The sequence below is a fragment of the Pollachius pollachius genome, assembly GCF_949987615.1.
Source record: "Pollachius pollachius genome assembly, chromosome: 20".
In the NCBI taxonomy this organism is placed as follows: domain Eukaryota; kingdom Metazoa; phylum Chordata; class Actinopteri; order Gadiformes; family Gadidae; genus Pollachius; species Pollachius pollachius.
This window is the reverse complement of record NC_136953.1, coordinates 9231736-9258240: the sequence shown is the minus strand read 5'-3', so window position 1 is coordinate 9258240 and position 26505 is coordinate 9231736. Positions and strand designations below refer to the sequence as shown.

Here is a 26505-nt window from a genome sequence, read left to right as displayed (position 1 = left end):
TATCTATCTATCGCTCTGTCTGGCTGACTGTCCGTCTGTCTGTTGGTCAGTTGGTCTGTTATTTCGTCTTCATCTCTTCAAGGTAAAAGGTGGGCCCGGGTATTCCCCAGCCCACTGGTAGATGTTATCGAAGCCGGTTCACTGCAGGGAGTGGAGAAATGTTACAGGCAGAGGACGCCGGCACGGAACCCAATGGCAGCATGGGGTTCCTTGCTGGCATGTCAGAGCTCTCCTTGTGATGGAAGGGTCTGTTGTGATGACTGGATGAACCTTGGGGCCCTTATTACTGGAGCACCACAGGTGTGCTGTCTCACTAAGCCCCAGAGTCTTATCGGTCGGACTTCGGCCAAGCAGGGGGGAGTGATTGAACCAGCCATCAACCACACATATTATTTTACTACACACCAACCAACATAAACACACAGATAAGCGTTTTATCTTTGTTTGTATGTGTGTGTGCGTGTGTGTGTGTGTGTGTGTGTGTGTGTGTGTGTGTGTGTGTGTGTGTCATATAATCAAGACATGATTATATGATTGGAGACAATATAAAAACAGAAAATAAAAAACAATAGGGAAATAGACGCACGCAAGCACAAGCAGATAGACACTCTGACCTGGAAAATAAATATGATTATTATAAATCAGCTTGTCCAGATTTCCATTATGCATTCAGAGCTGTAATATGCAGGTCATACGTCTAACAATAATCTATAGAGATAATGAAATGGAAAGAAGGGGTAAGCACATATTTACATTGAGCCAAAGACACGGAGAGCAATCATTATTAATGGATGCAATCCTCATAGTGGTTTGTTTAGGCCGTAAGCTTCTAACGGCCCCAATGATTTCATGGCATGTTACTATTCCTTGACACATTCAATGCAATTAGATGTATGTACCCTTCCAACCAGCTGTTCTTCTTCTAAGATAAATGAAAGGATATGGCATGGACAAATAAAATGGCATTTGTATGGTAGCAATTATGTTCATTCGTTAGTAAGTCACTGGTCCTGTCTTTTATTTAGGACGCGTGTTGCAGTGACAGAAACCCAACACTAGACGTCAGTAACGTCGAATATGAAACTGAATGACCTCACAAACATGGCGTCCCCCATAGTAAAGTTTGTTTCCGTTTCTAGAAAAGTGGGCTGTTATCTATTAAATTCTGTATTCATTGCTCATGCTGTGGCGGATGTCCCCAAAATGGATTCGCTCAGATCAGCAAAGGTAAAAAAGGATCCTTTACGTTTTATAAAACGTCTTTGCACGCTGTGTCTTTACGTTCTTAAGGAAATTGTCAAGAAAGTATAGCCAATAGCGATATGCTCATCTTCGCAATACGCAGATCTCTAGAACATGTGTTCATATTGAAACACTTACACAATACCGTCGGCGATTGCTCCTATGTTGCTCTATTTTCCCTAAGCGTTGTTGATGATAATCTATTGTTAAATCATGCACAGTGCACTATAGGTTTATTCCTCTTCCTCTTGGTGTGTTGTTGTGGTACTTTGACAGCTGGAGTTTGCTGTCCAGATGACATGCGAGAGCTGTGCCAATCAGGTTCGTGACGCACTTGAGGGAAAACCAGGTAAGAACGTACCAGACAGCTACACCAGTATCGACTGTATCTAGCCCCTGTTTCCACACTATACAGCCAGTGGTTATGTCCCCAATAATTGTTGTATCTAATCTACTTTTTTTGTCTGTCTGTCTGTGCACGTGCACGCAGGGGTGCAGTCGGTCAGCATAGACGTCAGGACGGAGCAGGTGCTGGTGGAGTCCACCCTGACCACTGCGGAGGTTCATGCTCTGATCGAGAGCACCGGGCGCCGCGCCGTGCTGAAAGGCATCGGAGGTTCTGAACCAGGTGAGCAACGGCGCCTGTGTGTGTGTGTGGGTACGTTTGTAAGTGACAGGCCGTGGTTCTGATTCGTTGAGAGCATGTGGATCTTCTCATCTTCTCATCATCTCTCCCACGTGCCAAGACCTGGGCTCGGCTGTGGCCATGCTGTCCGGGGTGGGGTCCGTCCAGGGGGTGGTCCGCTTCCTTCAGCTGTCGGAGGAGCGCTGCCTGATCGACGGGACCCTGGACGGCCTGGCGCCCGGGCCCCACGGCCTGCACGTCCACACGCTGGGGGACCTCACCTCGGACTGCCTCAGGTAGGGTTCAACCTGAAGAAGTGTGTCCAATAGCATTACATTTACATTCAGGGCATTCAGCAGACCCTTTTCTCCAAAGCGATTTACAATCAGTACATTTGTCAGAAGAAGGTGAAACAATTTATCGCTGTCGGTACAGTAAGGATGTTCGTAGAACCAAGTGCAAAGCATTAATAGGATACGTTCACTCCTCTCCTGCCATTTATCTTGTTTCTCACACGATGCGAAATCGTTGATCTTGTTTGACCGCGAGAACAGCCACGTTGAGAGAACCTTTTCTCTCCGGACGTGCACAAGGTGCGTGTCGGCTGATGGTAGCGCGTGTGCGCGCCTGATGAACGGTCAAGACAAGCCGTCGTCACCCATTTTGGTGACATCCCATTTTTCTCACGCAGACACACTTTGTGCGTGAGTGTGTGTGTGTGTGTGTGTGTGTGTGTGTGTGTGTGTGTGTGTGAAGGCCGAGATAATTGCTTCCGCACGTTTTGATAGATGGAAAGAAAGCTCATTTGTTGTCGTTTTATTTTCCGGCGATGATGCAGCATTTTAAAAGTTAAACATTTCACTTTGACAGAAGGATGAAAACACAGTTGGAGCCAAAGGGGGAGGGGGGTAGTGTTCAATGTGTGCACACTGAAAAAAAACACTCTCCCCCATAAACGTATTATACTATATTTTATTTTGGTTTGCTGTTGAGCGCATCTCATGCAAGGAGTTGACTGTGCGTGTAATAACGTGTGAGTGTGAAAAGGGTTTTGACAGTCCGTCTTTAACACTGATTGCTGCACTGGTTTAGCAGAATGCTACATAGTATGCAAAGTCCTGAATTTCTCACTCGGGAGTAAAATATTGTTACCCTAGCCCCTTGTTAAAGCAGGATTTCCCTAAAAAAATGTCATTTGCACTGGTTATCATTGCTTGGCTAGCAAATAATTTGCTATAGAGTTTTTCTGCTGTATATCTCTGTTAGAATCTTCTGTTTGACATGAAGGTCAACTTTAGTTGTCTTTGTTCATCGAATACTTATAGAAATGCAATCATGTGTAGCTGGTGATTGCTGCCATTGACTATGAACATGGGTTCATCCGGTTGTGTTATTTTATTTCCAGCTGTGGGGATCACTACAATCCTTATGGAAAACCCCATGGAGGACCAGAGGACTCGGAAAGGGTAAAACACTGACTCAGAGCCGCTGAAATATGACCTGCACCCAACGTCGGGGGCGGTAATCCTTCCACTTCAGCTGCCTCTTATCTTCTTAAAAAGATTGGAAAAGATAAGAAACAAAAGAATGTCGATGACTCAGTTCAGCTGACCGATTGGGAGTGAATAAGTAAGAGAATGACAGGCGACTGAAGCAGTGACTGGAGAGATGTGAATGTAACTTTATGTTGTACTCGTGTGTTGTTTTTTAAACTCGGCCCCCATCTGTTGTACAGCATGTAGGAGACCTGGGAAACGTGGTCGCCGGGCCCGACGGGAGGGCGTTGTTTAGACTTGACGATCGTCAAATAAAGGTCACACACACACACACACGCACCCATGTACTAGTGCACAAACACACACACACACATAAAGCCATCAGACATATATTTGTCAGAGTTAGTCTTAAGACGGTCTACCTAGGCTCTTTCACCTTCAGAAAGATGAAAGCGCCTTCCTGAGTGTTTCCAACTGGGGGAATCTATCTATTGGATCTAATGTGAAACTATGCCTTTGGGATTTATTTAAACAATGCATTATCCAGGGTTTGGACTATGAAAGGGTTTTGTGTTCACTGGGACCTTCTGCATACGTGGGCTTATTTTACACCATGTTCTTGTTTTAAAAGTTATATATATATATTTTGAATGTATAATAATCCCGTTATTAGCCGGGCGCATATGCCACGTACATGAAACGCATCCATCGCTCAGCCTTCTTGTAACATTTCCGGGGAAGACCTGTTTGCCAGGCCGACCCTGACCTGAACCTGAGTTTGGGGTGTTTCTTTTGAACCTCCGCCTCCATACTCACTTGGCTGCAGGTGTGGGACGTGATTGGTCGATCGTTGGTGGTGGACGCAGGAGAAGACGACCTGGGCTGCGGAGGACACGCCCTTTCCAGAGAAACAGGAAACTCTGGCGAAAGGTGGGTGCTGGGTGGGGGAGAAGCAGTACACCCACACACACAGACACACACACACACACACACACACACACACGTACACGTGTGTGTGTGTGTGTATGTTCCATCCTCTAAACTTCTCGCCATTCGTTATTCTGATCTCAGGCTGGCGTGTGGGATCATCGCTCGCTCGGCGGGACTTTTCCAGAACGCCAAGCAGATCTGTGCGTGTGACGGTGTGACGCTATGGGAGGAGCGGGACCGCCCCATCGCCGGGAAGGGTCGCCGCATGGAGGCCCCCCCGGCCCACCTCTGAGCCACTCATGCATCGGCACGCACTCGTGGTTTTGCATGTGTTGGTTGTTTATTTTTCGAGGCTTGTTTATGACTTGAGTAACTCGATCGACAACCGTTTCAATGATGATTAAAAAAAACAACAAATTTAAATGTAAAGCATCGGTGAGAACTCAGGTGGCACAGACCCTGACGCTCACGGAAAAGCCAAAGATATGTGGCTTTATTTTTCTCTGGCTTTTTATGTTAATTTATTCCTTCGCTCTTATAATTCGACCCCCTTTTTGGTTTAATGACCCATTTGGACCATGGTGTGGGATCAGTGAAGATGGTTGTGGATTTGTGTTCACATGTTTACACTAGCCTATAACCAATAAGGCGCTTGATAAAGTTGTATATATAAGTTTGTACATCTCCTTTATGCTACTGAATATCGGGCATATACTTCTAGCTTAAGATAGGTTTGATAATTATATTATTTACAATTAGAAATAACCTTTCCTAAGTTTATAATATGAATACATGTGATGGCGCATTTTGTTTTTTTGTATGCCACAAAATAGTTTCTTCCATTGCTTTTTATCATGCACTGTGTCCTTAGCAGACATCTATTTGGCTGTATTAGAGGTGTTATACAAATATTATTATGTAATTATTTAAATGTCTGTATGCCCCATTAGTCAAACTGCTGATATATTGTTGAATGCGCATTACACTATTAATTCGGTAAAAATGAAAATCTGTATTTATTTCGAAAAATGTTGCCCCCTAGTCAGCGAATGTAGAAAATGTTGCCAATCTTTGTTGTGCAAAGACCACGTAGTTGGTTAGTGATTTGACATTAAATCGTTCTATTTGTAATAAAAGTGGACTCTGTGTGACATGATCGCGTTACTATAATAAAACCCGTCATATTGAATTCACTGCAATAAAAACATTCAGCCCTGCCGCTCTAAAAATCCGCTCGGTGCTTCCAATCTTCAATCTGGAGAAATATGAATAGGTCTAGTTTCGAGATATGCTGTTCTTATCACGGTTTGCGATAAGACGTGAGGGGAGGAATGGAGTGGAAGAATGGGCATCCAGTGAAATGTCGCAGCCCTCCCTCTTTTTCCCTACAGCGCGGCGGACGACAGCCTCACTAGCGGAAGCAGGCGCTACCATTTTGAAACACGGCACCGCTTAGGTAAGATGGTAGCATTTTTTTTGGTCCCTTTCATTCTTCTCCGAAGCATTCTTAATCCATTTCATTGATATTTCAAGTTTACAATCAAATGTATTTTGTGTGTTATTTTAAGGTAACGATACAAGGGTGTTATATCTTGGTTTGAATCCCTCGGTTGTTGGCAGTCGGTGGGTTCGTTCCTGTCGGGGAAATGTGATTGTCCGTCGTTACATTGTATTGGTTCCAGTCTTTGTGTAACCCGCGTTTTAACATTGTATCACTGCTTTTGTTTTTTAAGTTGCGTTTTGTAGCTCGTTATCATCGTTACCTCGGTTTATTTGTTTTGTAAACTTCAGATGTTCTCGTCGATGGATTAATAAGCGAACCCATGCAGCACGTTTTGGCCATCATCTTCAGGGGGAAACGTAAAAAAAAAAAAAACCTGCGCTTAGTTCAGAAAAAAGACGAGGCCTAGCTCTGCATACACCGCCGTTATTTGAACACATTTCGTGTAATTTTGACCGTGTGTTTACAACGGTTTGGTGCTGCGTCATCAGGGCTTCGTCGCCCCCCGGGGATGCTTCAGACAGACCCCTTTTCACTGCATCAGCCATTTGTAAAAGCGACATGCTTCACCAAGTCACTAGCTGCTGGTTATTAGCCGGTTCCCCTCTCCCCCATTCTGAACCATTCCCTTGGATTGCTGAAACATTCACATTTTTTTTTACTAACGGTAACCAGTCTCCATGATGAAAAAGACAAACTTGACTTCTTTTTTTTTAAACGGTTGTCTGGTTTATAGCCCCAGCTATTCGCTAAGATACATAATGTTGACTAATGGAGGAAAATCCAGTGATTAGGAATTTGGGTTTGGGGAACCGTAATACGGGGCCCTTGGCCTGATCATATTTCACTTACACATAAGTGCATGACTCAATAACAACTGACATTTTGAAACAAGAGTTTCCTAATATGCCTAATGCATATTTCACCTTATTCGCTTTGTTTGTTTACCCAGATAGTAGTTCTGAACATGTTTCCATTTCACTTTTCCCATTCAACTTGTCTTTTATATAATGATTGTCTTGGAGTTGAGACATTAATGCTCACGTAGCTCAAACCCCTGCATGCTATAACACTTTGACATAAGATATATTCTAATAACTAAGCAAGAGAGCAAGAGAGTTTGATCATGTCATTTAAGACTGGTTGGTGGCTTCAGCCTTTTTTCGTGCAGAGGTCAAAGATTTATAGCTTCCTGAAGTTATGTTTAGCACCAGCTGACAGCCAATGGAACAAATCAAGTAGCACGTTGGGGACATCAGATGAGACGGGATGCTTGCCATGGCATAAATTAACTGGGTTGAGACATTCTCACTACACAATTGGAGCAAATCATGAGGTTTAAAGAAATAGTGTTGTTCTGGGGGTATAACATAAATGCCTGCAAAACCAGTACACAGGTGTTCAAAATAAACTATTGAAAATACACGCACAACATTTACATCTGCTTCTGACTTCTACTTGTTGCAGAGGTTTACCCTCAAAAACACTTCACTGATCCCAAACACATAGCCGTCTTTCTGTAAGCCGTCAGATTAGCTGATTACTATCACTCTCTATCTCAGTAGGAGATATGAGTAGACTTCAGGTCTTAAGCCAAACAACCACTAATGGGTTGCCCTTAAAAGGGAACCCTGCTATTTTGTAATAAGACAGGACAGAGTGTTGCGAAAATATCACCATCTGCAAAAAACATTTCCACGTAAGAGTTGGGACATCGGTTCCTGATACTAGTTCTCATGCATACATGCTTATGAAGAAGTACTCTTTTAATAAAAAAAAAACATCAACGCACGACTGTTACCCAGTAACAATTCCCTGGGGCAGCTTGATTTTTAAAACTGAATGTAAATGAGCGTTTTCGTCTGAGAAGGTGGGGAGATGTGGTATCCCCAAGGTTACTTTTTTAATTACATGGAAAAGTTTGATCACTTCATTAATCAGAAAGCGTCACACTGCACCATTTTCGAACGAGCTGACCTGTAATTACATTATAAATTATTATTATCTATCATTATTATTAAATATGAATAATTCCTCAAATCTGGCCTCGCTAACCGCCCCCTTCTCCTCTCGCCCCTCTCCAGAGCCATGGACAAGAGCAACACGGTGAAGCTCTTCGTGGGGAACCTAGCGTTGGACACCACCCAGGAGGAGCTGTCGGCCATCTTCGAGTCCTACGGCCAGGTGGTGAGCTGCAGCGTGCTGCGGCAGTTCGCCTTCGTGCACCTGCACGGCGACGGCTCGGCGGAGCGCGCCATCCGCGAGCTCAACGGCCGCGAGTTCCGCGGCCGCAACCTGGTGGTGGAGGAATCCCGCGGGCGGCCCCTCCACTCCACCAAGGTGTTTGTGGGCAACCTGAGCGGCATGTGCACCACGGAGGACCTCCAGGAGCTCTTCCAGACCTTCGGCAAGGTTCTGGAGTGTGACAAGGTCAAAGGTGAGCCTCAAACATCTGGGCAAAGGACGGGGGGGGGTATCTCGACATGTATGTTTTGACTTTGAACGGCCGTAGTGAAGTAGTGAAATCGTGTTTTGTTGCAACGGGTAAAAATGTGATTCATTCATTCATCGGTTAAATACAAGTTGAAAAGCTCCGACGTTTATAACATGTCGGGCACGATTAAAGAAGCCCGGACATGACGTGTTGGAGGAATTGATGGTGGCTGGTCAACCCCAGTGGCACGTTAGGACCGGCCACTGCCCTACCGTCGTGTAGGCGAACGTAGAGTCTATAAGTGTGTGTCCGTGGCATGCGGCTGTTGTCCTAACTGTTGTCCCTGCGCTCAATGACAGCCAGGCATTCCTCTTCCGCAGGCTACGCCTTTGTCCACATGGAGAACAAGGAGGACGCGCTGCAGGCCATCGAGGCCCTCCACGGCACCTCCTTCAAGGGCCGCCCGCTCTCCGTGGAGCTGTCGAAGGTGCAGCCCAGCAAGCAGACGCCCACCGGCAAGATCCCCTGCGTGAGCTGCGGCAAGCAGGGCCACTACGCCGGCGAGTGCCCCGCGGGCAAGTCCTCCCTGGAGCAGTACCAGAGCCAGGCCGCCGTGCTGGCGGCGGCGGCGGCGGCGGCGGCGGGACTCCCGCTGCAGGTGCAGCAGAGCGTGCACAACTCGGTGTACAACACGTCCACCTTCGACCCCACCTACGCCGCGCTCACGGGCCTCACCACCGGCGCGCGCAGCGACGGCAACCCGGTGAACCAGGCGGTGTACGGCGCGCTCGCCAGCCAGGTGTACGGCGCCAACGTGGCCAACCAGCTCTACGGCACGGTGGCGGCCAACCAGGCGGCGCTGTCGTCGGGCGCCACCCAGATGTACAGCCAGATGGGCCACAACCTCTACGGCCAGGTGGCCAACCAGGCGGCGGCGGCGGCGGCGCACGCCCACGCCTACAGCACGCCGGTCTACGCCCAGGCCATGGGCAACCACCCCGTGTACCTGACGGCCGGCCCCGGCCTGGAGATGCAGGCGGCCGTCAACCCGGCGTACACTGTCGCCCCGGCCATGTACGGCGGCGGCGGGCCGGCCTACGCCCACATCAGCGCCATGGGCGGGATGGGCGGCGGCGACCCCACCCAGGCCATCCTGGAGGCGGCGCGCCAGGCGCACTACTTCGCCCAGGGCCAGCACGTCCTGCACGACCACCAGGTGGCGGTGGCGGCGGCGGCAGCCGCCGCCAAGTCGGGCGAGCGGGACCGGAGCCCCCTGCGGCGCTCCATGCCTCTGCTGCCCGACCCGGTGATGAAGCCCTTCATGTACCAGCGGGCCAAGCCCCGCCGCCCGCTGCTGCCCACGCCGGCCGGCCGCGCCGCCGAGGAGGCCGCGGAGGCCGCGGAGGACCCCATGGCCAGGTAGGGAGACGCCCCCCCCCCCCTCCTCCAACCCCGGTGTCGACCGGTCCTAGCCGCCACTTCTTAACCCGTCTTAACCCGTCTAAACACCCTCTTGTCTCCCGTCCCCCACCGCTGGGGGGCCCCTGCCCTCGCTGCTCCCTCTAAAGCCCCCCGTGTCTCCCAACCGCTGCGTCGCCCTCTCATGTACCCTCCTCTGTGTCGTCCGTCCTCTTGAGATCCGCAAAGGTTCTCTACTCTGTTAAAACGTCGTTGTTATCACCGGCGTTGTCGGCTTCCTTTCCTTCTCTGTCCAGGCACACCACCCCCCCCCCCCCCCCCCCCCCCCCCTCGCCACGACACACCAAACACCATGACCGCCATGCAGCCCTGACCTTACCTAAACCAGCCTCTCTCCTCTCTCCCCAACCCCTCACAACCCTCCCCCTCCCTTCTCCTCCAACCTAACACCCCCCTCCCCCTCCCCCCCCTTTTGCAACCACCCCCCCCCCCCCCAGGTACTACGCCGAGTACTACCAGCAGCTGCAGCAGTACCCGCAGTTCCAGTACGCCTACCCGCCGCCCACGGGCGCCATGCAGGCGATGCCGGTGGGCGCCATGCCCCCGCAGCCCGTGGCCACGCTGGAAGCCCTCCGGCCCTCGGTGGTGCCCGTGGCCGGCATGGCCGCCGGGCCCAGGGTGTATGAGCCGCCGTTGCCGCCGCCGCCCCCCTCCGCCCCGCGCAAGGAGGCCGTCCTCCGTCGCCCCGAACTCTCCCTCCACGCCCCCGAGCCCCCCTACCGATAGTCCTTGTTTTTGGTTGTTGTTGATTTGTTTTTTTTTTGTTTTTTTTTTTATTACGACGCACGTGCGCACGGACACACACACACACACACACACACCTACACCTACACACAAAAACCTACGCACACCTACAAGCACAGCTCCCTGTGGGGGGTGTCCCCCCCTCTGCCCCCCAACCCGTCCTTCTACTGCTTCCCCTCCAAACCCCCACCACCGCTCAACTGTACCACATGCATACACACACACACGCACCTGTACACTTGCATTACACAACTCCCCGAAAACCTCAATCTGTTATTTCCTCCCTGAGCTTAAGCACCTCGTTATAGCTGTGTGTGTGGATGTGTGCACATCTGCTTGCCTGTGTGTGTGTGTGTGTGTGTGTGTGTGTGTGTGTGTGTGTGTCTCTGAAATAAGGTATGGGGGTTGGGGGTTGGGCTGTGAGCCGCCGTGGTACTGACCGCTAGGGTGCTGTGCAGAAAGAGACACGCCCCCCCGCCTTCCCCTGGCCTGCTCTGAGGGCATTAGTTATGTTTCACACTTTAACACAAAGTTGTGCCACTAACCTCACACACATGTGCCAGTATAGCAGCCAGCATAGCAGTCGTATCCTATCACATATGCCTTTTAATACGCGTGTATATTAGGGATGGGTCAGAATATTCGATTATTCGATTATTTGTTCCCGAGGGTCAAAGTCGAACATTTGGACCGGTTGCCATGGTTATCTCCGTGCGGTTAATTTTCAGTTGCGGTGTTAACTAGCGGTGTTGTCAGTTTACTGTTACATTAAACTGTAATCAGACAACGCGGTTATATGCTATAGACCCAATAGTATCTGTGGTATAAAGGCTGGGACGAATTTCAAATTATAAATACGTACTCTTTATGTTGAAAGTAGACCGTCGTGATTCAGCCTTTATACCACAGATACTGTAGGGACTATAGCATATAACTGCGTTTTCGGATTACAGTTGAATGCTTTTTTTCACAATTTACCAGCTCTCGTTTTGAGGGCTGAACAGACAATTTGACTGGAACTACTTAGCAGGTAGTTGTTGTTTTGCGTTTAAGATATTAAGTGATTTCTGATGATCCATGGCTGCCTTTGTGAATGTCGGCACACATCGAATAATCGATTATTCGTTCATACCACCCACCGATTATTCAACCATGAAAAATTGGAGTTATTCACATCCCTAGTGTAGATATCTATATAGATAGATATCACACACTGTACATTGATCCTTTTTTAAAAGCCAAACCCTTTTTAGTTGTTTATCAATCAATCCACCGCCTCTCCTTTGCAAATACACCAGGGCAGCTCATACTGCTATTAATGAAAGAACAGCGACCCTGTCTGCCTTCTGTTAGGTTTCTCATCAGTTCACCACCCAGACCAGGGGCCGGGCTGTGGGGGGCTGAAGAGCACACCACTGTCTAGCGGGCGGGACCACGGTAGTAGTATTTGGCTTGAATGAATGCCGGGTTTCTGGTTCCCCCCCCGGGAGGCGAGAGAGTGAGAGACAGCAAGAGATTGTCGTGTTGCACATGTTCAGAAGCTGTGATGATGATGACCCCGGTCCACCACCCATCCCCTCCCTCCCTCCCCCTTGCAGCGCACAAAACTCTCACACACAAACCGCCTGGGAGACGAAGAACACAAAAACAAAGCACAGCTGACGTGTACTGTAATGTCTGTTGGATCTTTCCTCCTCAGCCTCCCCCCTGACTCCCCCTCCGACACACTCGCTGTAACTAGGGCTCCCAAAAGACACTGGCTCCTCTCTCTCTCGCTCTCTTTCTCTCTCTATCCTTATCTCTTTCTCTACCTCTGACAATGAAATTTTCAGCGGAGACGATAGCATTTTTTTCCTGATCAATCTGGATGTTGATTCGGGTTTGTTACCAGTTAACATAGCAGCGTTTAGCTCCTCAAAAGGCCTGCTGACAGTGCAGTGTAGTTGTCGATTCCTGTCGAGACACACACCTGTGTGTTTGTGTATATAGTCTTTCAGTGTTTCATACAGAGGCCTTTTTTTTACCAATGTGTTTTTACCGTTCATATTGTTTACTGTTTATTTTTGTTTCCTTTTTTGCTTTGCTAGCATGTAATCCAAGTCAGCGTTTTTAACTAACGGCATGAACGGAGACTGAGCGGTTTACTAATAATCCCTTCATCTTCTTCTTCGCCGCCTGACTTCGTAACCCTAGCGACGAGGTGAACCATGTGCCTAACAGCTTTCTGATTTAAGTGCATTTAGTGGGGTGATTTCCCATAGTTTTTTAAGTGCTTTCAAGATATTCCTTTTTAAATCGTACATGGGTCTGAGGGGCCAAGAGTTTAAAGAACATTCATTAAAGAAGAAAATAATGGACAGAGTGCCACTTTGAAGCATAGCAGACACTAGAGGCTATGAGTAAAGCACAGTATGGAGCAGCCTGTAAAGGGGTTTTGTCGTGGCATTGTTTTTATATTTTTATCATACAAAACTGGGCCTCCTGCCTTCTTTCTTTCTGTCATCTTTTTAAAGAACATTGAAGGTGATGAGGCCTGTGGCATTAGTACCAATGAACAGAGAGAGAGATCGACCAGTGTCTTCTAGCAAGCCTAATTGTTACCCCCTTTTCCTGTAGAGCAGGCCTTGAACAGAACAAATAGCATTTGTTAAGAGAATGGGTACCATTTTCAAGGAAACAAATCAATCACAGAAAGATTTAAAAAAAAAAAAAAAGTTTGGCATCAAACATGCCGAGGGATCCTTTGCAAATGCTACTTGGCCCCTGGTCTGATTAACAACACCCCCTCCCCGAGTCGCAGTTCAACCCCCAACTTCCTGTGGTTCATAGTGGACTATTGCATCTCACAATGTAATCTCTCTGTCGTATTGTATGTATAGGTTTATATATACATATAAACATATATACACAAACGAACATACCAATTACATCATTCGTGTAAATATATGGTTGCGAAATGTGTTGTTTGCCATGTCTTAGACCGTATTTCTTTTTTAGAGATTTTAATTTAGCCCTTTTTTTTTAAGAAAAGTTTAAGAAGTAAAGAACTGGCATGCTTTTTATTGGACATATGTATACTGTACTTGCCATTATAATAAAGAAGGTTTCGCTCACAACTGTGGTTAAAACCAAAAAAAAAGGAAACGCAAAGCAGTACAAGGGTTTGGACGTTTCCCCATTCTTCCTGTTTACGTTTTTTCTTTCTTTACTTCCTGTTGCCCTTGTGGAAAGCGACCACCAGACCCACTTGACACAGTGGCAAGCCCCAGGGGGAGACAGGTGTAGACGCTGGCCCAGCTAAGGTCTCTATGGTCAGGGTAAGTCTGGGTTGGTGCTCCTTCCTCTCTCCAGCTTCTCTCCCGACTGTGTGCACGCCTCCTCCCCCGTCGCTGGACACCAGCCGTAGAACGCTTTTTAGAACCTCTCTCGTCGACCAATTGACCAGAACAACAACTACCACAACTGTTGTCCATTTTAATGTGGTTGCAGAGGTTTGGGGGGCCGGGGTTATACGTGCACACACACACACACACACACACGAATGCGAGTGGTGAAACGCTGGGGAGAGGCACACAGATAGAATGGCGTGGGGCGCATTTTGATCTGTGGGGCAGCGCCCTTGTCTGTTTTTTGGGGGGAGGTGGGTGGGGGGTTTGTTGGGGTTCCAAGGGCTGTGCGTCTGGTCGGGTCTCCTCCTCCTCCTTGCTTCACCAAACCCCTCTCCTCACCTCCACCTCCCCCCTCCCCCTCACCGTGTCGTCTATGTCCACGCAACTGTAGAAGCCTGCATGTGTGATAACTGCTCTATTCTATATGCCGTTCCCCCCCTCCCCTCCAAAGAAAAACGCGCCCGCTGACGGCAACGACTCTTGACTAACTAGTGTCTCAACACAACCAGGTCAACCCACCCAACCCAACCCAACCAACCAACCAACCCCCCCTTCTCACCCACAACCACCAGCGCCATCTCTCTCTCTCTCTCCCTCTGTCTCTGCCCATGTGGACCTGGCGCTCGGGAGCGTCTGGGGGGCGTGGAAGCCTTTTTTGTGCGAGACACCGTCTCGCCATCGGCAAGGTAAACCACCGCAACGACATCCCGCCCCGCCCCGTCCCACAAACAAAAGGTGATGCCACTACCCGCCCTTTACCTGCTGCTCCCACCCCACCCCAACCCACCCTCTTGGTTGTGCCATGACCTGCCACGCCCTCCGCGTACCTGCCTTCCTCCTAAGCCCTGCCCTCTTGCGCCGCCACTTCCTGAGCAGGTGTCCGCCCCAGTGGAACGGGGCCGTGGTTTGCATCTTCCTGTAAAACAAGTAGTGGCCTGCCTCCCCCCTGCTGTGCATCCGCATCAGAGGCCGTGTGTGTGTGTGTGTGTGTGTGTGTGTGTGTGTGTGTGTGTGTGTGAGAGAGAGAGAGAGAGACACACTGTGTGACTGTGAGAGAATGTAGTGTCCTTTGGAAAGACGCGTCTGTGTTCGTGGCCCATGAGGACGTGCCGTTACGATCTCCTTGTTCCCTGGCCACTAGTGAGCACCCTCTGCGCCGCATTCGCCGACCGCCCCCCCCCCCCCCCCTTGTCTCCTCCCAGCCACTCCTGCCCACTTCCCTCTTCAATCCCCACCTCCCCTCAAAGCGCCCCGACCCCTGCTCCTTCCGCCGCCAGCAACGACGCGTCCACCGCCGCCACCGCCGTCAAACATGTTGGCTCTGGGTTCACGCCCCTCCCCCCCACACACACCACTCCCCCTCAGAAACAATCACTGTGTGTGGTGTATGTGTAGTTTGCCACCTCTCCTTGCCCGTGCCGAACACGCTAACCGTCCACGCGGAGACTCTGGTGACGGATGGGTTGACTAGCTTCAAGCTAACGCTCGCTGAGCGCTGTGGCGTTGCGCGGCTGTGGATGAAAAGGACCCGTGACCTTGCTCGCTCTCTCTCTCTGTGTTGTCGCTCGCATTTTCCCCTTTCGACACAAGCTGAATCCTCCTGTGTGTGTGTTTTTTAGTTTTCTTTCCAAAGGAATCATGTGTTTTTACCTGCGGGACCTTCCCTGCTTGGGTCCTTAGCAGAAATGTGCTTGTAAGAAGACATTGGTTCTAACACCTACTACTACTAGCTGTAGTAGTATGTGGACCAATGTATGCACACGCGCAGATCCAAAACGTCAGTGCGGACAACTCAGTGGTCTGACCTTTTGCTCTGACAGCTGCCGGGCTGGGGTGGGGGTGGGGTTGGGAGGGAGAAGGAGGGGGGGCTGGAGACAACTGAACACAGTGGGGACGACGAAGAAGCCTGGAGAAGGGAGAAGAGGAACCCAGTGGTTGTGAGGTGAGTTGGTGTGTAGCGCTATCGAGGGCCCCCGGCCCCTCCCTCTATGCCCACCCCCCCTGCCTCGACCACTTCCCTGTCACCGCCCTCCCCAGCTCAATCTTGGAGGAATGATGTCATCGCCCAAGTTTTCAATTGCCAATTGGTGGAAAATGAGGAATAGAAATGATACGTAAAATATCTAGTCGCTTTATTCCTTACTTGACACATATATTTCGTCCCATTTCCATTCCCCATTTTCGATGGTTTAATGATGGTCTGTTTCCCATATCGGACTGTCGAGTTTGGTGAAATATCAAAAGGGGAAAAAAGGGAAGATGTCATCGAATGCAATGATGACACCCTATTATCAAATGCCCGCCCAACTGAATTAATTCTGATCAACAATCCAGCCTTAATGGTGTCCTCCACGATCTACTAACGCCCCCGCGATTTTAACCCTCCATCACTCCGACCCACACCCAACACTTGTTCAGGCTTCCTGTGTACGTCTGCTCTTTGTGTTTGATCCGATTGCAACCCTGCATTCACAAGCCCCAAATGAATTCACAGACGCCAACCGCAAGCAAAATGTTAGCTGTGTATCAGAATTTGTGCGCAAATCATATTCAGACCGCATGCTCACCTGTACGTGCTGCTAACAACTCACCAGCTAAAGTGGTGTTTCATATTCTGTCCGCTTGTGAAAACACTTGATGACGGCCACATGTGGAACACACTCTAAACGTATTCACACCCAATGACTGCACCATTTTGCACAATTGAGACTGGGAACCATCAATGGCTTTAATCAGGAGTATGGCTTAGATTTAGGATCATCATACAATTTTGGTAGATTTAACATTAATATATAAACAACCCCTAAACCCACCACCCCTTGCATGTGATAAACTGCTGTACACCGTTATCAGCTTTTTTCTGTGCGCTGCCCATAATGAACGTAAACCAATGGCTGAATACAGATAGCTGTACGCACGTAAACGGCATTGTATTAAATAATACATTTTTGCGGTTTGCTTAATAGAGCACTGAATATAATTAGGATACCTCTAAGGAATGGGAAGGTCCACGATACACTACTTCAAAATGCACACAGGATAAGGTGATCTGGCAACGTATAATGCATGGCTTTATTGATACACCCAATCCCAATTTCTTGTGGGACATTTTTTCTTTCCTGTTTGCAAATAAATTATTTTTTCTACTCTAAAACTTGTCTGTTTCATTTTATCTATAATTTACTCATTATTTTGATTGTTTTCATTCTCTATACAATTTACTTTTTTTTATTGTAGCAGAATCCACCTTAAACTAGCATACAAATTGGTGATTTCATAAACCATAAACCAATGGAAATCGCATGATAATGCTTGTTTCGAGTGGACGATATATCTATGGACTCTTCAGATAACAAACACCGAAGGCCTGCCGTTGCCATTGAGTGACACTAACAGCAACAGGTGCATCGCAGAGGCTATAAAAACCCGCAGCCAAGAGAGGGGCGTGATGGAAGTACCCTCTGGCCAATGAGAAGCTTGTCTGCCCTGGCCATGAGAAACAGCCCCGCCCCTGTGCACCTTTTTGGGGTCAGAATCCGACACCCCGAGGGCGAGTTCCCATAAGTATTGGGGCGCGGTCACGTGTGCTACTTTTGACCAGGAAAGGAATACCGGCCAGCGAAGTTTTCTGGTAGTGGGAGCACCACCTCCGCACAGGCACCCCGCACCAGTGGAGACTGGTCTCAGCAGCACCTCGCTCTCTCTCTCTCTCTCTCTCCCTCTCTCTCACTTGTAGTGTAGCGAGACCTCTCGTCCCAAGGAGGTAGTAACGGCCCACAGACAACCGCGCCGTTGTTTGTATTTGAAGACTTGTTTCACTATAAGCTAAGGGGGACGAACAAGTCCTAACAGGCGGCAAGATGACGGCTGTCGAAACCACAATGACTTACAACAGCTACGTGATTCACCAGGAAGAGGCCTACATGACCCAGGAGGAAGGCTGGGACAGAGACCTACTGCTGGACCCGGCCTGGGAGAAGCAGCAGAGGAAGGTAAGTTCGGTTTGGGTACGGCAGCGAGTGGCAAAGTTTACTTTTTACGCACGTCAACACTGGGTTTTCCCCGGCCCCAACACATGTGACAACCTTTCAAATATTAATTTGGCTATGTTGAGTCGGGCCAAATTTAGTAGCGACTCAATCAGTAGTGAATATTATATTTTGAGTCTTACATTGAAAGAAAATTGTGCTGAAACGAATGAGGCAGTCGCCACTTTGTTTTGTCTGTTACCGGGCCAAAAGTGGTCTCAGCACCTGGCCCCTCCAGTAGTCCTGCTTGTAGCTGTGTGAGCAGATATTTTCGGTCGTGCAACTTTCTCAGTGTTGTCTTTCAGTTACCCCCAACCGCCTCGCGAAGGCTGTCTAAATATACCCTGGTCTTCGCCGCGGGAAACATCTGAATTTAAATACGCGCGCTCCTCAGTGCTCACGAGCCTCACCAAAGTGCGCCGCCAATAACGGCTGTATAGCCGCACCAAACAGGCCCGCCGACACACAGGCAAAATCCGCTTTTTATGTTGTAAAATTAGGTGTGTTGAGAGAGAGAAGGTCCGATTTATGAGATGTTGGTCCCAACCCGTTGTCCTGGCGGTTAGCTGGCTTTCCCTGCGAAGATTTTAGAAACAGGTGCGTTTAATGAGCCGTCCCAGCTATGAGGTATTAGAGCATGAGGTGACGTCTTCACCACATAAACCTGAACACACACACACACACACACACACACACACACACACACACACACACACACACACACACACACACACACACACACACACACACACACACACACCCCACACAGTTAATATGGTTCCACCATTTAAGGTTTACTTGATAGACCCCAAAACATACATAATGTCATGTGACTTTTCAATAAGCAGAAATAGTTGCCAACAATATCCACCATTCAATTATGACAGAATATATAAAGGCATTTAATATATGTCTATTGATTAAATCAATTAATGTGTTAGATTGAAAGATTTTTTTTAAATATTATCAGAAACCCACACACACACACACACACCTATAGCGCTTAAGTCCTTTAGTTTGGTTTAAGACTGACAAGTCTGAGGAACCCTAACAGATGGCGAGAGAGAGAGGGACCTGGCAAGATATATAGCCTGGGTTGGTTTCACAGGCCCACAAATAAACGTCTTCCTATAAATACTTCTCAACCTGCCTCACTCCTCCCCGTCTTCCATAGTCTCTCTCTCTCTCTCTCTCTCTCTCTCTCTCTCTCTCTCTCTCTCTCTCTCTCTCTCTCCCCGTTAATCCAACATTTCCCTTAACCCTTCCTCCCTTTGGATTGTTTTTTTGTGCACAATAATCAACTTAATGAAGCCTCACTCTTAGTTTTTTTTAGTTCATGTGTCAAGACAAGTATTAAGTAGGATTATATGATGTATATTGAAATACACACACTTTACCCTTCCACCTCTCTGGGGACCGGGTCACTGTACTCCCTTGCACTTCCTGGCACGTTAAACTCAGTTTAAGGAGGTGATATCAGCCCATAAGTATAGCTAGGACCTCATATTGTGGTGTAATGGATCTGGAGGCCACCCCGGCCCCCAGCTGTTCTCTCACAGCACATCCCAGAGATTGCACCGGAATAAAATATACCCTCCTCATCAAACCCTTAAGGCGGTATTAGGCTAGTGTTTGTCAACGCACAACCATGTAGAACCGGATACGTCGAAGACATCGGAAATTGTGTGTGAGTCTGTGTGTGTGTGTCTGGTTGTGTGTGTGTCCGCACATGCAGACATGTCCTGCAATTAGGCTAGCTGTTGACATCAATCACACGTTCATATCATCATATCATCATCGCATCAATATCGTATCAACAACACCCTGACAAGAGTTTTCTTGAAGGTTGACTTGATTTTTTGAAATGTTCTTCTTGAGGAAAACCAGAAGTTCATTTGTATCTGTTACATTACATTATTACAAGTACATTTGGCAGCAAAGGAGGCGGCTCCGCATTCAAACCCACCTGGGATGCGGTGACCACGGCGATAAGAGGCCGCGAGGGGGCGTGGTCACCAAGGGCTCCATCGAAAGAGCTCTGGTTATTCACAGCACTAGGCAACATAAAACACATGAGGTATAAAAAGTCTTAAGATGTGTGTGTCTTTGGTCTTTGTGTGTGTGTTTTTGTGTGTGTGTGTGGGGGCAGGGGGTCAAATTGTTATTATTTTTACTCTTAAGTGCTGAAGCTTAGCATGAGCCCTTCCTACGCCTGGGAGCGGCCAGCCCACACAGATCACCCTCCCGCTCGCTTTGGTGAATCCACACAGCCAGAAGCCCTAGCCTTCAACGCTGGCTGGATCGATGGTTCGCTCCCGTGGTATCCCAGGGAGACCCGCCATGAGGGGGATGAGTGGGAGCGGGAGCAGTTGTTTTTCAACACAGCGCCTTTCCAGTCACTGATCAGGCCGCCGTCGACTGTAAATAGTTATTCTCAGTGTTCGCCCCCTCGCGTCCTTTGTCTTCATTTGAAGACATTGCAAAAAGTTTTTCTTTTTTTAAGGCGGGGGGGCCTGGGAGGGGGAGGGGGGCGGTGCCATTGAAGTCTTGACACTTTAACTGTGCATAGTCTGAGTGTTCAGCTGCTCCCTGGAAACCTGAATGACTGGCCTGGCTGGCTGGCTGGCTGGTGAAGCTTATGCTAGCGTTAGCCTATAAATACCCATTACACAGGGCTATCAAACGCCACCGTGGTTCAATGGCTGTTGCTGTTTAACCACACAGTGGATGGGGGTGGGGGTGGGGGGGTCCGAGGGTCAGCAGCGATGAAGCAAAGGCCGAGCCCGCCCCCCCCCTGCTTCATCGAATTAAGCTGACGCTCCTTGTGGCCCAAGAAGTGTGAAATCGCTGTACCCGTGTGTCATACGCTCAAAGACCCTGTGGACGATCTGGTGAGATGCGCTAGGGTTTGCTTCGTCAAGCATAACGACCCCTGAGATGGGGAAGGCACTATAGATATTGTATATCGGTGTAAATACCCATATTGTAAAGCATTACATCACCTGTCACTGCATAGGCCTACATGCATTGTAAGGACTAAACGTCCTCAGAATGGCTAATTTTAGTGGTGATGTAATGATGATGCCAGAGAGTGCTAAACACCATTGATGTCTTTTGTCATTATTCTTTCATTGGATTAGCTTTTATCCACTTTGCGCCGTCTCGTTTCTGCTCACTGTCTGGCTCTCCCAGATGGTGCCTGATAAACAAAGCGACACAAAGAGATTCATCTTCGTTACGCACCCGCCGTTACAGCGTAATACGGCGGTAATGAGATAGCGGTCCATTCCGGCCGGGATGATGCCGTCGTCGTCGTACACCAAGGCTAACATGAGATGTTGACGCAGGGCTGTAATCTCATTGGTCCTGCCCTGATCTCGTTAAGGAGTTAGCAGCTCCTCTGCCAGCCAGAGAGAAGACCGCCAACTTTTCAGAGGAGATACTAGCTAGTTATTTTGGAGGTTTTTTCTCACGATAATATAATGTATTATAATTTGCGTGTGATATACATATATATTATTTAGAATAGTATTCGTGTTAACTATAATTTGCTTATTATAAATTAGAATCTTGGTCCCAACAGATAAAAGCTATAAATAGGTCTGATGAAAGGTCGGGTAACTCTAATTAAATATTGCCTCAAGGATAGTTTGCGAGCTCTCTTGTTTTACTGTGTATAGTAGGGGAACAGGGTAGAAATGGATAACAGTGTGGGCTGGGCGCCATATCCTAAATTGGTTGCCTTAGGGCTGGAGAGGACCCATGTCACCATATTTTTCTAAACTCTAACTCGAAGAGACACTCACTACCTGAACACATGACAGGCCAAGGCTAGAGCCAACGATCCCCCTTTACATTCAGGATGGCAGAGGGCCGCCTCATGCATGAACTCAACCAAAACGTAGAAATTGAAGTAATACAGATAAATTCGGTAACTTGTTCATCAATCCCCAAATTAAAAAGGATGGGGCAGGGGTTGGGGGAGGCGATGGGAGCTGGGGGGTGTCCTCGGGTGACATCTTGGTTTTACACCCACAATTCACTCTGTCAGGGTCATGTGATTCCACTACCCGGTCCACCTCAGTGGTGTGGCCGGAGGCAGTGAGAGTCCACTTATTTTTTTTTTATATGTGGGTGGGAATAAATTAGGTTACGAGCCCAGTGATTGTTCTTTTTCTAATTATAACAAAGTTGTACATAAAAAGTTGATTTGGGGTCAACTCAGATGGAAATAAGATAACGAGCAGGGAATAATTCAGCTTCAAATGAGGTAAAAGGAAAAGAAAAAAATAATTAATGAAATTACTGAAATGAACAAATAAACATTAAAAGGATTAAATCCATCCTGGTGTAAATCAGTATTTTAAATTAAAACAATGATGAAGTGTGATACAAATCCTAATCCAAATCTTGATACAAATGTGTTTTTATCCAATGCATTATTAACACATTTGTTTGAGTCAACTATAGATATTTTTTCTTATTATGACTTTAATCACTGAATTATACTGTATACCTGTAGGGTTTAACGTGCATAGTGTGTGTGTGTTTAGGCATATGGGTGTAAGTGTGTGTGAGTTTGCGCGCGAGTGTGTATGTGTTTGCACGTGTGTGTATGTGTTTGTGTTTGCGTGTGTTAATGTGTGCTTGTGCGCGCGCACGTAAGGGGAGAGGTGAGCGAGCTCGCAGTCAGATCAGATGGCAGTTGCTATTCCAGAAGCTGTGTCCATGTAGGGAGGGTTCTATAAACTGCTTTAGTACGGCGGAAAGCAGCCCTGCTGGGAGGCCACGGAGAGCCTGAGCAATATCTAATGCATGCGCGCGTGTGTGTGTGTGTGTGTGTTTGTGCGCGCCTTTCCTAAAAAGTGCAGGAGAATTTGGTGTGATTTCGGTGCGTCTGCCAGCGTGACATTTACAGGTTAACAACCCTCGGTTACAAGCCGGTTTTCCCTTTTCCCCCTTCTCGAGTTTTGGCACCTACAATCTCGCGAGTCGGGTCCCACACACTGTGGACCACCGGGCCTGAGAGTGTGTTACCTTAAGGGAGCTTAAAGTGGTGAGGAGTGGCCGGTCAAAGGTGTCTCGCTCGGCACATTTCTTTATAGATAGATAGATAGATAGATAGATGTTTACTATATTGTCCCCGAAGGAAATTCGAAGTCACAGTAGCTTGAAGACGTCACATACAGCATATACATACAACATAAACAAGATGATTAAATCGAATAAAATATCCACATGGATAATATGGACGATAAGCTTCTCTTGGAGAATGTGTGTCAAATGGCACACGTGCAGTTTTCTTGTGGTAATGGGGAAATATTTAACATGCTTAAGTGCATTTTAAACAGGACTGCATGTGTTGGAAAGATTGAACCGTAGCATGGTAGGTGGTTTTTAATGCCTCAAAGTGTCACAGACAGAAACACTATACGGCCGGGGGGTAAGAATCCGGAGAGGAGAAAGTAGAAACGTTGATTGATGGGCTGAAGGAGAGCGGCCATCTTGGACCTCGTCAAAGCCCCTCGTAGGTGTGAACCAAAATGGTTCCTTAACCCAGTGGCCTTTCTCTGCCTGTGAGGAGAGCGGTTGATTAGGAAGGCCTACTTTCTGAAGTCTGTCTGATTGAGTGGAGTCATTGTGATGACCGTGGGACTAAACAACCATTTGTATAGTAAAAGCGTACAAACCAGCTCTCATGCATGCCTTTATTAATATTAATAAATAAATTGAGAACTTGTTACGGTGTAATAGCATAAACATCAGCTGTTGCTGGTAAAAAAAAACAATGTTTTTCCGTCATGAAACTGAGCAATGGGTCTAAACGGTGACGCTAGTGATTGCGTAATGGGTATTTATAAATCTGAACTGACGGAAGTCAGTGCTTAGCGACGGGCCTAATGAGACAGACAGTCTCCTGTGATGCCATGCTCTGATCTCACTTTCAGGTGCATAATGTGCACTACTGCCGAAATCAGAAAGCACTTTGAAAAGGTGCCAACCACATTTATTTGATTTAATGCCCTGTACATGAATGGATATATCTTTTGTATTTTACACTTGAAACGTAGCCAATTTGCAAGCTGTGTGATGAAAATGCTGTCCCAATCAAAGAGGAAGTTGCCGTTTGTAGAATTTGTAAAACAATGTTCTAGTCATAGGGTTATAATACGTTGCATTGTCAATAGCAATGAAAGGAACAACGTTGTTTTTTCCAAAAACACATTTTATTGTGTGAAATCTGTAAGAAGAGAGGGACAGGGAAAAAATCTAAGTTTCAGAATACTTGCAAAAAGTCGACATCTGACCACTTTGATTTAAGGTTACTGACAATGTTGTGCTGCTTTTTTTAATTGGGGAAATGTATTCTGGGTAACTGGGGGCGGGGGGGGGGCAGGGGGGAGGCAGTGACTGGCTACCACAGATAACTTAAGGTCACTTTTCAAACTTAGGTCTTCACGGTCAAGTTTCCTTTTGCAGAAGGAATTAGCTGACCCCAGATCTGCACTTCAGAGAAAGCACAGGCCCCCTGAAATTAGACCCACCTTGGACCCCCAAATCCATCCCCCTTTCTGTGACCACACCCCCTGCAGTGAGGACAAGCACCCAGGTCAAACCTCATGGGTTCATGCTCCTCCTCATCGTCGCCATCCTCATCTTCATCAATGGAACAATGGTGAACACTGATGAGGATAACGACGCCAGCCATTGTTACTTCGCCTTGACAACACACGCTAGACACCTCAATGGTTGAGTTGCAGGAGAGCTGAATTAAGCGAATTGCACGCTCTTCATTTAATTTGGGTTAATCCATTCCCACTATTCACTCCCGAGCAAGGCGTAGAGTGAAAGCCAGCATAATTAGACATAAGCACATAAAACCATTTCAAAACGCTAATACCTACAAATAAGGCCCATAAGCAGATGTGTTGTAAGCGGATGACGGCACTACAGGCAGTAGTGTAGTGAGACAGTGTAACGTGTGCAAGTTAAATTGTTGTAATTTTGGTGTAGCATATTTATTGCAAATGGACTCAAACCTGAGGAAGTAAAGCTGTTGTCCACAGGCCAGACAGGTCTTTAACGTCTTTCTGATGTTCTGTTTGTTTGGGGTTCTGGTGAACTGTCCCACTGTTGGGCCATGCTCACACACTGCCAACAAAGTTACACATCCAAAGGCTGTGGAGACAGCAGGCCCACAGCTCCTGTCAGCGAGAAGAACACACACACACACACACACACACACACATACACAGATTCACAGACTGACACACACAAACACACCAAAACACCTTGTCTTGGACAAACACAAACACACAAACACACACACACACAGACTGACACACATACACACACACACAACATATAAACCCAAACACCTTGTCATGGACACACACACACACACATCATGGGGACGCACACACAACCCGCCTCCCTCCGCTTGGCTGCATGGAGACATTTATTTCACAGCTCACTAGAACAGCCAGACATTAACAGGGACTGTTCCGCGGGTACAGAACAGAACATGCAGAAGTGTTTCCTGCTGCGATGAGACAATCAACTCAAGGAGACACAGCTGGCCATGTCACAGCTGATGCACAGCTGCATATAGTTAGCCATTTGATCACTGGGATTGTTCATCACAGCAACTCGGGACAGAGACAGCCAGGTGGGCTTAATTAGTTAATTGTCTCTTCAGTGAGGGTATTGGTGAAGCACAAACACACAGACACATTAAAGCAACATTTTTACAGTATGCCAAATAGGGGCTGTGATGTCATGTATCGTAGGGTTTTTAATTGGCAGATTTGGTTTGTTGTAGCGTAATATCGGATCCGCGCCATGGAAATGTCAAAGTCACTGAGTCACTATATGTAGGACACCTTGTATTTGTATTTCTATTTGTAAGATTGTCCTTGCATGTGTGTGCAGGTATGTGTGCAAGTATATCTATGCAGGAGTGTGTGTGTGTGTGTGTGTGTGTCATTAACTGGGATAGCCACCTGTTCGCAAGCTCGCCATAATTGCTTGTGCCCACTGGCATCTGGCAGGAGTCTAGCTCAAGCACATACACACACACACACACACACACACACACACACACACAGAGAGAGCTCGGTAGCCAAGCTGTTTATCCCCTGAACTTAGACATAAACATTTAGGTTTGGATGCCGGCCATGCCATGAGAGGCAGACAATGCGCCCCAGTGTACTGTCACCATTCGTAGGCGCTTGGATATTATGGGATGGATTATGCAAAAATGATGCCCCTCCCTCTATGGTCTGCCGGCCCTGACGGAGGTCGTGTTGTTATGAAGATGGTGTTACAGCAGAGGTCAAACTCTGGTTTATTAGATGGAATACATCCTTTCAATCGCAGCAACGCACACACATACACACACGCGTCGCTGCATCTCACCAGAAAATGGTATAAATCTTAGATGTCCAATTATAACATCTGATGATGATTAATAGATGACATTGGATTCATAGACGTTATAAATTGAACACAACTCATTTGAATCAAACTTTTCATTACAGTCGCATGTAATGAATGCAATCTTCTTATGCCAATTCGTTATTTCATCCATTAGTTCCCATCATTCCCATCCAATATGCACATTACCAACCATTACCA

The 26505-nt window shown here is 47.6% G+C and overlaps 3 protein-coding genes across 4 annotated transcripts in view; all 3 read left to right on the top strand.

Annotated features, from left to right (window-relative positions):
* Positions 1 to 1101: 1101 nt before the first annotated feature.
* On the top strand, positions 1102 to 5484 carry ccs (copper chaperone for superoxide dismutase; the record flags this gene model as incomplete). Its single annotated transcript, XM_079757625.1, has 8 exons — positions 1102 to 1227; positions 1519 to 1591; positions 1733 to 1870; positions 1989 to 2163; positions 3273 to 3333; positions 3603 to 3680; positions 4190 to 4293; positions 4435 to 5484. 8 exons carry the CDS (start codon positions 1102 to 1104, stop codon positions 4583 to 4585), a joined length of 906 nt encoding a protein of 301 aa, XP_079613751.1. The 3' UTR covers positions 4586 to 5484.
* A 233-nt stretch (positions 5485 to 5717) lies between these two features.
* rbm14b (RNA binding motif protein 14b) lies at positions 5718 to 15662 on the top strand. Of its 2 annotated transcripts, none has more exons than XM_079757823.1 (4): positions 5718 to 5749; positions 7879 to 8231; positions 8609 to 9647; positions 10145 to 15662. In XM_079757823.1, the coding sequence occupies exons 2-4, from the start codon at positions 7883 to 7885 to the stop codon at positions 10431 to 10433; spliced, it is 1677 nt and encodes a 558-aa protein (XP_079613949.1). In that variant the 5' UTR covers positions 5718 to 5749; positions 7879 to 7882; the 3' UTR covers positions 10434 to 15662. The 2 variants fall into 2 exon arrangements, with proteins under 2 accessions (XP_079613949.1, XP_079613948.1); XM_079757822.1 differs by having other exon boundaries at positions 8588 to 9647.
* Positions 15663 to 17508: 1846 nt separating this feature from the next.
* Positions 17509 to 26505, top strand: part of actn3b (actinin alpha 3b) — a 29557-nt gene continuing 20560 nt past the window's right edge. Inside the window, exon 1 of the mRNA XM_079757549.1 lies at positions 17509 to 17832. Within this exon, the coding sequence (XP_079613675.1) occupies positions 17701 to 17832 (132 nt within the window). The 5' untranslated portion in view covers positions 17509 to 17700. The remainder of the gene's footprint in view (positions 17833 to 26505) is intronic.

What these genes read in the sequence shown, in the direction of transcription:
- rbm14b (XM_079757822.1), top strand. Translation starts at nt 7,883, where the DNA reads ATGGACAAGAGCAACACGGTGAAGCTCTTCGTGGGGAACCTAGCGTTG. An exon ending in GGAGTGTGACAAGGTCAAAG is followed by an intron (nt 8,232 to 8,587) that starts GTGAGCCTCAAA and finishes GCTCAATGACAG; the next exon opens with CCAGGCATTCCTCTTCCGCA. An exon ending in GCGGAGGACCCCATGGCCAG is followed by an intron (nt 9,648 to 10,144) that starts GTAGGGAGACGC and finishes CCCCCCCCCCAG; the next exon opens with GTACTACGCCGAGTACTACC.